Source organism: Lynx canadensis, chromosome F1 (genome assembly GCF_007474595.2).
Source record: "Lynx canadensis isolate LIC74 chromosome F1, mLynCan4.pri.v2, whole genome shotgun sequence".
NCBI classification, from domain to species: Eukaryota; Metazoa; Chordata; class Mammalia; order Carnivora; family Felidae; genus Lynx; species Lynx canadensis.
Window position 1 is genome coordinate 44893312 of NC_044319.2, and position 12081 is coordinate 44905392.

The 12081-nt window shown below is 35.7% G+C and overlaps 1 protein-coding gene across 1 annotated transcript in view; it reads left to right on the plus strand.

Annotated features, from left to right (window-relative positions):
• Positions 1 to 12081, plus strand: part of KCNT2 (potassium sodium-activated channel subfamily T member 2) — a 198164-nt gene that overhangs the window by 5791 nt on the left and 180292 nt on the right. The window contains exons 3-5 of the mRNA XM_032591711.1: positions 168 to 332; positions 2311 to 2447; positions 6320 to 6383. Coding sequence (XP_032447602.1) covers positions 168 to 332; positions 2311 to 2447; positions 6320 to 6383 — 366 coding nt within the window. The remainder of the gene's footprint in view (positions 1 to 167; positions 333 to 2310; positions 2448 to 6319; positions 6384 to 12081) is intronic.

Below are 12081 nucleotides of genomic sequence, written 5' to 3' on the forward strand. Positions count from 1 at the left end.
TGCAGCAATCACATGAAAAGTCTGTTATTGAAGGGAATGTGGATAATTTGAATCTCAATGAGTTCCATCTAAGAAATTGAGTATATCTAATAAACAATGGATGTATTGCATTGGTTTTTATTTTCATGCCTAGTGTTTTTCATTCATATGTGGAAAATGCATTACAGTTTGAACAGCTGGCCTATTTGTGGATGGAGAGACAAAAGTCAGGTGGAAACTATAGTCGACATAGAGCTCAAACTGAGAAGCATGTTGTTCTGTGTGTCAGTTCACTGAAGATTGATTTACTTATGGACTTTTTAAATGAATTCTATGCTCACCCAAGACTTCAGGTACATTAAAATTATGTTATGCATTTTACTGGATCATACCTAACATATTGTCAAAGTCAATTAACTGAAGGTGCAGCCTGCGTTCTGGAGGATTTTATTTATATGCTCCAATTTAGAAAGAGTAAATGAAGAACTACAAATATAACCGGGAACATAGAAAAAATGCTTAAAGAATACACAGTATTTTAAGTTTCCTTCTGTATCTACACTAAAAGACAGATGGAATTATGTTAATGCTACAGAGAAAGGTTTTCTTTGAATTAAAAGGATTGTTTTTTTTCTCTTTTGGGTAATATATAAATGATATTTTTATGAAACAGTGAAATTTAAAATAAAATATAAAACAATGAAAAAGTAATTTCACAGTATCATCTACTTGAAAATATCAAAAATTTTATCAAGTGTTGCTGATAGAAATGTAGAAGTCTGAAATTTCCATTTTTTCCTTTGTTTCCTAGAATGTAACTAGGTCGTATAGTAGCAATGAATCACCAAAAATTGGACAATAACTGGCTGAATTGAGAACACTAATTCAGAAAAAAAATCTCTTCATCTGTCTATGCAGATAAAATCTTCAGATACTTTTCCACTTGCCATGGTAGTGGGCCAGTGTAGATTTAGGTAATCTCCTTTCCTGCTTAATGCACTTAATTTAGGTCAAACAGGAAAGAGCTACTTGAATGTCTTGTATTTCCTCAGTCAAGTTGTCAAGAGGTTGGACAATCTTAAGGTCAAGACAGTACTGAGTACAGTTCTAATTAGATCTCCCTTAAATTGGCTTTTGGAGAACTTAAAAAATTTTTTATTATTTATTTATTTGTGTGTGAGAGAGAGACAGAGTGTGAGTGGGGGTGGGGTAGAAAAAGAGGAAGGCACAGAATCTGAAGCAGGTTCCAGGCTTTGAGCTGTCAGCACAGAGCCCGACGAGGGGTTCGAATCCATGAACCATGAGATCATGACTTGAGCTGAAGTTCAGCCCTTAACCAATTGAGCCACTCAAGTACCCCACACTGGAGAACTTTTAAAATACTTAAAAAAATATTTTTAAAAATTCAATTTATAAGTGATACTTAAATTACATGATACATTCTTTTGTTTTCATATAATTTGCATTTTTGAAGAAATACCATATTTATTTGTTTTTATTATTATGCATATTAAATAATTGCAGGTTTTCTCTTTATAACCCATAAAGAAAATCTATTTTGGGGAAAATTTGAAGCCCCAAATTTTGATATATAGTAATTTATTCTGATAAATATCAATATGGAGAGTTCTCAAAACTGCCCAGATTTCTACCGGATATATTTTAGAGTGATAAAATGGTGAATGTTTACCACAGAATTGTAATTCCTATAACCTGTGTATTAAACTATTTTATCACTCAGAATACCTTTGTGTTTTCTCCAAAGGACCATTATTTTGAAATACATGATCTTAAACTGTTAAATTTACTTTGTATTATCAATATTCTTATGAATCCTTATCCATTCAGATATTCATCAGAGATTTTTCATTATTATCAATAAATAATAATATGACCAAATGATATAAATCACCATCATAGTTTTTCAAACAGTAAGTAACAATTTGAAGTATGAATTGATTTTTAAGCACCTCTTCCCTGTGTGTATTGTATATTTTAGAATTAGCCTGAAGTTATTACTGAAAACTTCATAGGCTGGAAATGTATACATAGTAAGCACCGGTTACTTTCTCTTCATGGTACTAATGAGACTGAAAAAGATCAGGATTATTGTATTTTGTTTTATGTGATTTTTGTATGTCTCAGTTATGTTTATTATAGTGTCATGTTAATTAATATATGCCCAGGTTTTAAATGCAGATTTTTAATTACTAGTGAAAGTTTATTTCTCTTTCATTGTATTTCTAAATGTTCTTAGACATTCTGTTTACTTATGTAATATAAAACACAGCATTATTGATTTCATCCTATTGCCCATTTTATTTTGAACAGGATTATTATGTGGTGATTTTGTGTCCTACTGAAATGGATGTGCAAGTTCGGAGGGTACTGCAGATTCCAATGTGGTCACAAAGAGTTATCTACCTTCAAGGCTCAGCCCTTAAAGATCAGGATCTGTTGAGAGCAAAGTAGGTATCCCTATCTATTTTCCATCTTGCAATACTTTAATATCTTTTCTCTCCTCCAAATTTTAGCGGTTTTCTTCTTGAAAGGTGTATTTAAGTACTTTTGAACACAGGGTCTTGCCTTTATCCTACTGCTGGTCAAATTGAAAGGTTAAAAATATAAAACCAGTGTTTTGCTCCTCTTTCTCAGTGCGAGGATATTCAGTGGACCGTGTCCACACAACACAATAAGGAGTGTGGCATGGTGTAATTAGCTGAGTTATCCAGACCCACTGTTAGAGTAGTCTCTGAATCCTTGAATACTGTTTTTATTCCACAAATAAAAATCTTGTGGCAAACATTATGTGAAATGCCAAAGCAGTTTGAGTCACGGTTTAAATTTTTAGAGTTTGTATTATATAGTGGGCAGATGACACTTCTGTTGCCTGGTGTTAGAGTTGTCCCTGGGGGCTGGAAGAATCAGAAGAGTAACTGAGTCTTAGTTGCTCTTTTCCTGTTGCACATGTGCTAGCCAGCCTCGCTTAAAGGTGACATAGGCGTAAGCATTTGTCACAAATCATGGGGTCATTCCATATAAGCAGAGTGAAAGCATGGTTGGGCAGACCATGGACACCAGGGAGTCAGGGCATCTGCAAACAATACCCATAGCTTCAGAAGCCAGAAGAAATCTTTAGCAGAGGTGGTTTTGCTCCATGTTTTTTGTTGCTTTTAAAGTTTTAAACATGTCTTTGTTGGGGAGGAAAAAATATCTTGTCCCTTTCTAGGTCCTTCTAGCTGGACTAAGAATCAAATTGACAAGAGACAGATTAACAAGAGAAAATCAAATTTAATAGTGCATGTACAGGGAATCCATACGGATGTGGAACTTTCAAAGATAGTTAGGCAAAAGGAGGTATATATGTCATTCTGAACTAAGGAGAAGGGGTAGAGGAGAAGGGGTAGAGGTCTTCCAAGGGAAGGAAAATAATTTACAGGAAGATGAAAAAGAATAATTAATTTGGTAAGCATATGTTTGCTGGGCCACTCAGAGAGAATGGGACATGGAAAATTTTGATCAAACAGGCCTTGCTAGGTTCCTCCCTCCCTATCCTACCTAGTTTATATCCTAAGGTAGTTATCTATGGTGATAGCTCTCTTCCTGGAGCAGATTTTCTCATCTAATCTAAATTCTTCTTAGACAGTGAGGAGGGAGATAAAGACCTTTTCCTGAATCTGCTGGGTTTTGATTGCTTTTTAGCTTAAAATAGTCTTCATGCCAAAGTGGTCCATCTTGGGGTGGCCTGCCCTTGGATCCTACATCTACATATTTATCCTTGAGTTGTCTTACAAAGTCTTTTAAATATGTCTCCTCACTGAATTTTAGAGCATACTTTTTTTTTTCTTTGTTGTTGTAGTTTTATTTTTTTCTGGCTGTCTTGGTACGTGTGTTAATGGGTATGGGTGTGTTTGTGCATGTTCTGTGTGTGTGTGCGTGTGTGTGTATGGTGTGTATGTGTGTGTGTGTGCAGGATGGTGATGGAAAAGAACAGAAGAAAATTCTCAAACTCTTTTTTGCTACATACTCCTGCAAGTTGATGACTAGATATTTTGTAACTGGAACTTTGACATTACTTTTGATTTAGATACAACAGGTCACTTAAAGTGAGATCTTCAATGATTTAATACCTTCTGAAACAAAAAAGTTAGTAGAAACTATCAGGATATAATGAATGGTACATAATTAGGAAATTTAGTTTCTTTGAAAATATATTAGTTTTTTTGGCGGATTAAATACTTCATAGTTGTCACTGTACGTACAGTAGTTAAGTCAGATTCTCCCAGTACCTCAAGTAAAAGATGGCTTTAGGTGTTTGCTATTTGCTATCTAAATGCATTATTTGGGAACTCTAAAAAAAATAGTTGCTTAGGCACTAACATAACTTGGATCTTTATATTCATCTGCATCGGTAATCAACATGTTTATTTTATTGTATACATTAAGTTCTTCACATAAGAATAATTCCCATATTATGTTCACTATGAATTTATGTGATAAATGAAGCCTTTTCATTATGTAATAAATTAAGCTCTTAGAATTATCTGTTAGTATTTAGCTTGATACTATAGAAAGTAGCAGAATTTGCTGCCCCCAAATGTGCCTCCAAGGCAGGATTATCACAGGCTGGTTATTTTTAAGGAAACAGTAGACTTAGGAAAAACTGAAAGCCAAGTAGAAGTTAACCCTTTTTGTAAGGGATATTTACATTTGTAAGGAACATCTCAATCCATAAGGCTGGCTTCCCCTCAGTGCCTGGAAGAGGAGGATAACTCCATCTCTGGAAATTTTTGTGAATGAAAAGGCAAAGACCTAAATCTGCATAACAATCTTACCCTTGTTTACTGTGCTCTCTTGATAGGTCCCATATCTGGTTCCCCCTACCTTTAGCCAAACATCTTTTGTCTTTAGCTGAAGAAGGAGTTTAAGGTGGTAGCCTCATGGGAGAGGAGTTAATAGTTTTCCTTTGTGTCTCCCACTTGTACCTTATACAGGAAGTATATGTGTTATTAAACTTGTTTGTTTTTCTTCTGTTAATCTGTCTTTTTATTACAGAGGGGTCTCAGCCAAGAACCTAGAAGGGTAGAGGGAAAATTATTTACTTATATATTTATTAATTTCACAATTTAGAATTAGCATAATTCATTTATTATTAATAGTATTAAAATGATTTCTCAGCAAAATCAACCACATTTACAAGAATCATTCATTCATTGGAAATTAAAAAGGATGATAATGAGGATGAGAGAGGTAGCAGGCTGGTAATACTAAAAAATCTGGGTTAAGAAAGAAGTATTCATTTTATGTTCATTTCTTATCCTAATGTCATATAAAGATTTGGGATTTAATGTTAACTAATACATTCTTCAACACAATTTCCCATGCAAGAAACAAGGAGTAGGATTCTCCAAACCAGTTCCAAAGGTCAGTTGCATGAATTTTGAATTGCTTTGTTGAAGATGATGTTTTGAAAATGTTATGCAATACTCATTATCTTATAACCATGGCTTAATATTTTTCCAAAACTGTTTGGTTTGGTCTAATTTCATGGACTTTTCTCTTTTCGCTGCATAGAAAATATAATTTTTGGGAGGGGGGAAGGTTTATTTTATCATAATGAACCAAAAAGACAAAACATTTCTTATTTTGAAATTAACGTTTTGATGTTTTTATTTTTTTTAAGGATTTAAAAAAAAATTTTTAAGTAATCTCTACACACAATGGGGGGCTTGAATTTACAACCCCTGAGATCAAGAATCGCATGCTCTAGGAACTGAGCCAGCCAGGCACTCCAACATTTTTAGGTTTTTAGAACATTATTCATCAAGCACTGAAACATACCATTTACCACCAAATTTAAGAAATGTAGAACTTTAGCATAAGGGACAGTGGTTTGGAACAAGATGATGAATCATCTCCAAGAAATGTAAATGTATAGTAGAGTTTGACTTAAGAATACTAATTAGCTCTGTTCCTTCTCTCCTAGTTAATTGAGTAACTTTGCAGTTAAAATGTAACTAATCATAAAATAAAGACCAATACAACTCCCTGAATTTAAACAAAGCACATACATGAAAAAATATATAATCACAAAATTTGAGTACTTTTTTTGTTTACTTTTGTCATTATGATCTATTGAGTTATAGCCAATTCAACAATTGTTTTGTTCACAGTCAAGTCCAGTCATGATCTGCTAGAAATCTAACTTTCATTTAAGCCTAAGGATACTCATAGTTTATTTATACTTTGTGTACATTGGATTAAACATTGGAATTCTATTTTTCAGAAAATACACAGATATTTCAGTGTATGATTATTTTGTTTTTCTGTCTGTATTTAGGATGGATGATGCTGAGGCCTGTTTTATTCTGAGCAGCCGTTGTGAAGTGGATAGGACATCATCTGTAAGTTTCTAAATTTTCTTTCATAAATTGTGCTTCTTACCTTAGAAGATTGTTTTTTGGATTTTTAAAAAAAATCTGCCAATTTTAAATATAGGTGACTTTAAAATATTACTAAAGGGAAGCAAATATCTCTGAACAGTCTTTGCTATGATATATGAATAGTTGCATTATGGCCTATATCAGTAAAACTGTTTTTGAAGTAGTTTCTACTAATTCTTGGGTTTTCCATTGATCAAAATGAAATGAGTCATATACAAATAGAACTGGACCATTTTTAAAATTATGTATGTCCTTTGCTATGTAATTTTGTTAAAATGGTCTCATTTTCCTCAACTAAAACAAAGCAGATGGATCAGGCAGTCTGCACTAGAATCAGTTGGAGGGCTTCTAAAAAAGTATGCATTCATGAAAATTCTATTCTAGATATATGAGGTAGGGATCCAGAATCTGTGTGTTTAAAAAGATTCCCACGTGGTTGGGAAGCACATTCCAACTTGGCATCCTTTGGCTTAGATGATCTCTGTGATGTATTTTTATCAGACTTAAGTTATATAAACTCATAATTAAATTGTATAATTTACCAAATTATAACTTCTATTTTTAAACATGCATTCTAATTTTATTGTTTTTAGAAAGTACTTTATTATTTTATGTTGAGTAGGTACTGTTAACTCTCGTCTTTCTAAGCCAGTGAGTTTATCTCTAGCCATATCTGTGGTGCAGAGACAAAACCTTAGTGTTTCCTGTAGTGACTGAGGAAAAGGTAATATTTCATGGGTCTTTCTGGGACATGATTTGCTTTATCCTGGAATAGTTAATAAGACCCTCTTGTTATATTAATTTAGACTATGAGTCCTGAATGTGGCAAGCTCTGTGCTCTCCTGTTTACCTCACTCTAATTTACCTAACGTGTTTATTGATTTTTAAACCAATTTTCTCATCCTTTATTTGAAGAGGGTTGTTGTCGCTTGGACTGTGTCTCCCAAAACTCATATATTGAAGTCCGACCCCCCAGTACCTCATAATGTGAACTTATTTGGGGATAAAGTCTCAATAGAGAAAATCAAATTTTAATGAGCTCTCTAAGGTGGGCCTTCATCCAATATGACTGGTATCCTTGTAAAAAGAGGAAATTTGAATACAGGTAGTTATGAGGGAGAATGCCACGTGAACATGAAGACAGCCATCTGTACGCCAAGGAGAGTGGCCTGAAACAGATCCTTCCCTCCTAGCCCTTAGAAAGAATCAACCCTGCCAACACCTTAATTTTGGATTTCTAGTCTCTAGGACCAAGAGACAATAAATTTCAGTTATTTAAGCCACCCAGCTTGTGCTACTTTATCACTGCAGCCTACTAAACTAATATGAGAGCATAGAACAAATATAGTTTAGAAAATTTGTAAAATATTTCTCTTTATGAAAATATATTTATTTTTTTCTTTAGTGTTTACTTATTAATGTTGAGAGAAAGCATGAAAGGGGGAGGGGAGAGAGAGTGGGAGAGAGAATCCTAAGCAGGCTGCACTGGCAGTGCACAGCCCAATGCAGGGCTTGAACCCACGAACCATGAGATCATGACCTGAGCTGAGGTTGGGCACTTAACTGACTGAGCCACCCAGGCACCCCTACAATATATATTCTTTATATACATATTCTTTTTTAAAATGTTTTTTATTTTTGAGAGAGACAGAGAGAGACAGAGTGTGAATGGGGGAGGGGCAGAGAGAGAAGGAGACACAGAATCCAAAGCAGGATCCAGGCTCTGAACTGTCAGCACAGAGCCTGATGTGGGGCTCAAATTCGTGAACTGTGAGATCATGACCTGAGCCGAAGTTGGATGATTAATTGGCTGAGCCATGCAGGACCCCCTCTAATATATATTTCTAAAAATTCATCTGCTACCCTTCTTTTCCCTGGTTATTATCTTAATTCAAACCACACCCTTCTCAGTTCACTTAAGTATCATTGCAGAAGTTTCTTAATTAGTTTCTTAATTAGATGCTCCAAATGTATTTATAAAATAAATGAATTTGAACTGATTACAATCTCCTGTATGTTTCCATAATTAGTTAACTTTTGTAATTGTGAATCTAGTGCCCCTTAAGTGATAACTTGGTTTTAAAGTACTTGCTGCCCTCCAGTATCAATAATGGTTTGAGTATTAAAGAGGAATATAAACATTAAGAAATAAATATATAATATCTTTTGGAGTACCCTTTACAGTGTGAGTTTGGGATTTTTCAGTTAAACAAATAGGTTTCATTTTTTTCTGACACTCTGCCAAATTAACAGGAAATGAATAAAAAATTACACTCATAAGGACCAAGGAGATGGTAGATGAGACAGCACTAACACAAGTTTGGAAGCTAGAAAGCAGATGGATGAGTGGTAACTGACTTAGAAGGAAGTTAAAATTTAAGTTGAGAGAGGAAACAAGTCAGAAGCAGGTTGCTTTTTGCAATGGAACTTCAAAAATCTCAGGATATAGAGGCACCAGATGCTTCTGTAAGTAAGGTTATATGTAGGACTAAACATGAATAGCGATTAAAAGTCTGTAAGAGAAGCAGTTAGTTTCCCTGAATCCCTTCAGAAACCCATTGCTGATCCCTTTCCCCACCCCGGGGAACAGGTTTAATATTGGCAGAGTTTGACCCAGGGATACCATCTTCACTCAGAACCAGAAGGTGCAACTAAGAGTCAGGGTTAAGTCAAAGGTATTAAAGACTAAGTCGTTTCATTGAATGTGAGGTGCTTCTCCCAAGTGACTCAGAATCCTAATAGCCATGTCCACACCTCCATTGGAACAAGATTGGAGTAGTTTTCTGTAGGGAAATGATCCATCACAAGATAGAATGCTGTGTGAAATAAGATTCCTACATTCAATCAAGTCTCAAACAGCTTTTGAGTGTTTCATTTCCGCATATGTTCAGAGTACAGAGATCAATAGATGTTTAACAAAATTCCTGACAAGGGAAAGAAAGAACAGTGAACAAACATAAAAAAACATTAAAAACAAAGAACTCAGAGGAAACAAACAAAACTATACAATTCTAGGAGAGGAAGTAGATTTTAAAATGTATAACAGCTATCCCAATAGTAATATGAGAAGTTGCAAAGAGTGTACATACATAAAGCAAGAATAGTAGGCTGTAGAATAAAACAATTGAAGACAAGACAGGAAACATTTCATGAACCAAAAAGAGCTCCTGGAAATTAAAAATAGGGTAACTCATGAAAAATTGTCTAAAAGGTTCAGGAGAAAAGCAAGAGAGGGGAGGAAACAGGGCAAAATACTATTTCTACTATTGGAGAGACTCACAGTCAAATACAGAGAATAGTAATTTCCCAGAGCAGAGACTCATAAGTGGAAATCAACCTGGGAACCAGTGTGCGGGCAGGAAAACCTCAATTGCATTTGATGAATTTGTGGGGGTTCAGTGCAGATAACCCTGAGAGTTAAAAACCCCTGGGGAATGTAGTCATGGGGAAGGGGTCTCTTAATTTTGTGAGATTCACCTCCAGGAGCTTGACCAGGTTCTCACAGTAAATATGAGAGAAAAATCCCCTTGGGAGCAAGGGTCAGGGAAGAGGAAACATTTTGAAATACAGCAGAGCATTCTGTTCTGCTTAACCGTCCCTGCCCTCAGGGAAACTAGTTAACCAGACCTTAACCTGCTGGAAACATAGTTATTGGAGCCCAGGTGATCTGGGGGAAGGATAACACACAATTCCAGACTACTGTGGCCATCCTCTTTCACATAAGGGGGGCCAGGACACTGAAAAAAACATTTGCGAAGGTCACAGTCTAGAGATACCGGCTCATAAAGACTGATGCTAACTCAGGACTTAGAACGCTTCGCCTTACCCCATGGCTCACTCCCTCATTTCTAAAGATCTATTTATAGCAGCTCCTTTAACTTGGTGTGTAATGACTGGCTATCAAGAAAAAATTACAAGGCATACCAGAAGGCAAAAACAAAACAAAACAAAACAATTTGAAGAGACAGAGCAAGTATCAGAACAGACATGGCATGGATGTTGAACTTAGACCAGTAGTTTAAAATAACTGATATGCCAGGGACTCTCATGGATAAAATAGACAGCATGCAATGACAGATACATAGTGTCAGCTGAGCTAGAAACCTTAAGAAATAACCAAAAAGAAATGCTAGAGATAAAAACACTAACAGAAATGAAGAATACTTTTGATGGGCTTATTAGTGGACTGGACATGGCTAAGGAAATAATCTTGGAACTTGAGGATAAATCAACAGAAACCTGCAAAAGTAAAAAGCAAAGAGAACAAAGACTGGACAAAAACAAACAGAACAGAATATCCAAGGACTCTGGGACAATTACAAAAGGTGTAACATAGATGTAATGGGAATACTAGAAAGAGATGAAAGAAGGGGATAGAAGAAATACTTGAAAGCATAGTAACTGAGGATTTCCCCAAATTAATATCAGACACCAAACCACAGATCCAGGAAGCTCAGAGAGCGCCTAGAAGAAAAAATGTCAAATAAATACACCTAGAAATATCATTTTCAAATGATAGAAAATCAAAGATAAAGTACTGAAAGAAGTTGGGCGTGGGGGTGGGGGAAACACCATAATTATAGAGGAGCAAAGATAGGAATTTCATCTGACTTATCTTCAGAAACCATGCACGCAAGAAGAGAAAATAATAAAATATGTAATGTATTGGGAGAAAATACAGAAGGGAAGTCAATGTCAGAGTTTCGGGCACCTTGAACAGAGGGACAAGGAGAAGGGACCGGGTCCCGGGAATTGAATGGAGTTTTATGTCTTGACAGACGGCAAAGAAGAAAAAAACCAATATCCATGAGTGGCACTAAGTATACAGTATTTCTGCTTCTTTGGCAAAGACTGGAGGGTCTCACAACTGTGCTGTATTTTCTGTATGGGGTCTCATGGATTTATCTTCAGCTCTTAGAGAAACAGCCTTTCAGGACTTAATTACAAAACGGACAGTAGGCTGTTCCTGGTTTGCTCAAATTTGGACACACCAGTGGGCTTCCTTTCATCTCTTTTTGTTTGTTTGTTTTTAAGTTTATTTATTTTGAGAGAGAGTGTGTGAGTGGGGGTAGGGACAGAGAGAGAAGAGGAGAGAGAGAGAGAGAGAGAGAGAGAGAGAGAGAGAGAATGAATGTGAATGGGGGAGGGTTAGAGAGAGAGAGGGGAGAGAGAATCCCAAGCAGACCCCACACTGTCAGCATAGAGCCTGACGTGGATCTCGATCTCATGAACCAAGAAACCATATCCTGAGCCAAAACCAAGAGTCAGACGCTTAACCAACTGAATCGCCCAGGCTCCCCTCATCTCTTTTTTAAAATCATTTTTACATATATGGACACAATGACCCAATTAAAGATTTATTTAGAAAAAAATACAGAAACCCAGAAAAATGTTGCACTAGCTAAGTAGCTTTAAGTGTTGAGGTAGAGGACACCATATTCCCTAATATGTCTTGGGAAGGGCCTAGTGTAGTCACTTTCAAACAATTCTACACTGTTTCCTACAGAGAAGTTGGTTCAACAACTTCTGGTCCACCTGCCCCTCCACCCCCATTGTTTGGCTTAAATCCTATCAGGAGAGTTGAAATTCTGCTTTTTGATTTCCTAGAGGTTAATAAATACATACATTTTGGTAAAAAATCTAGGTCATCTTTTTTTTT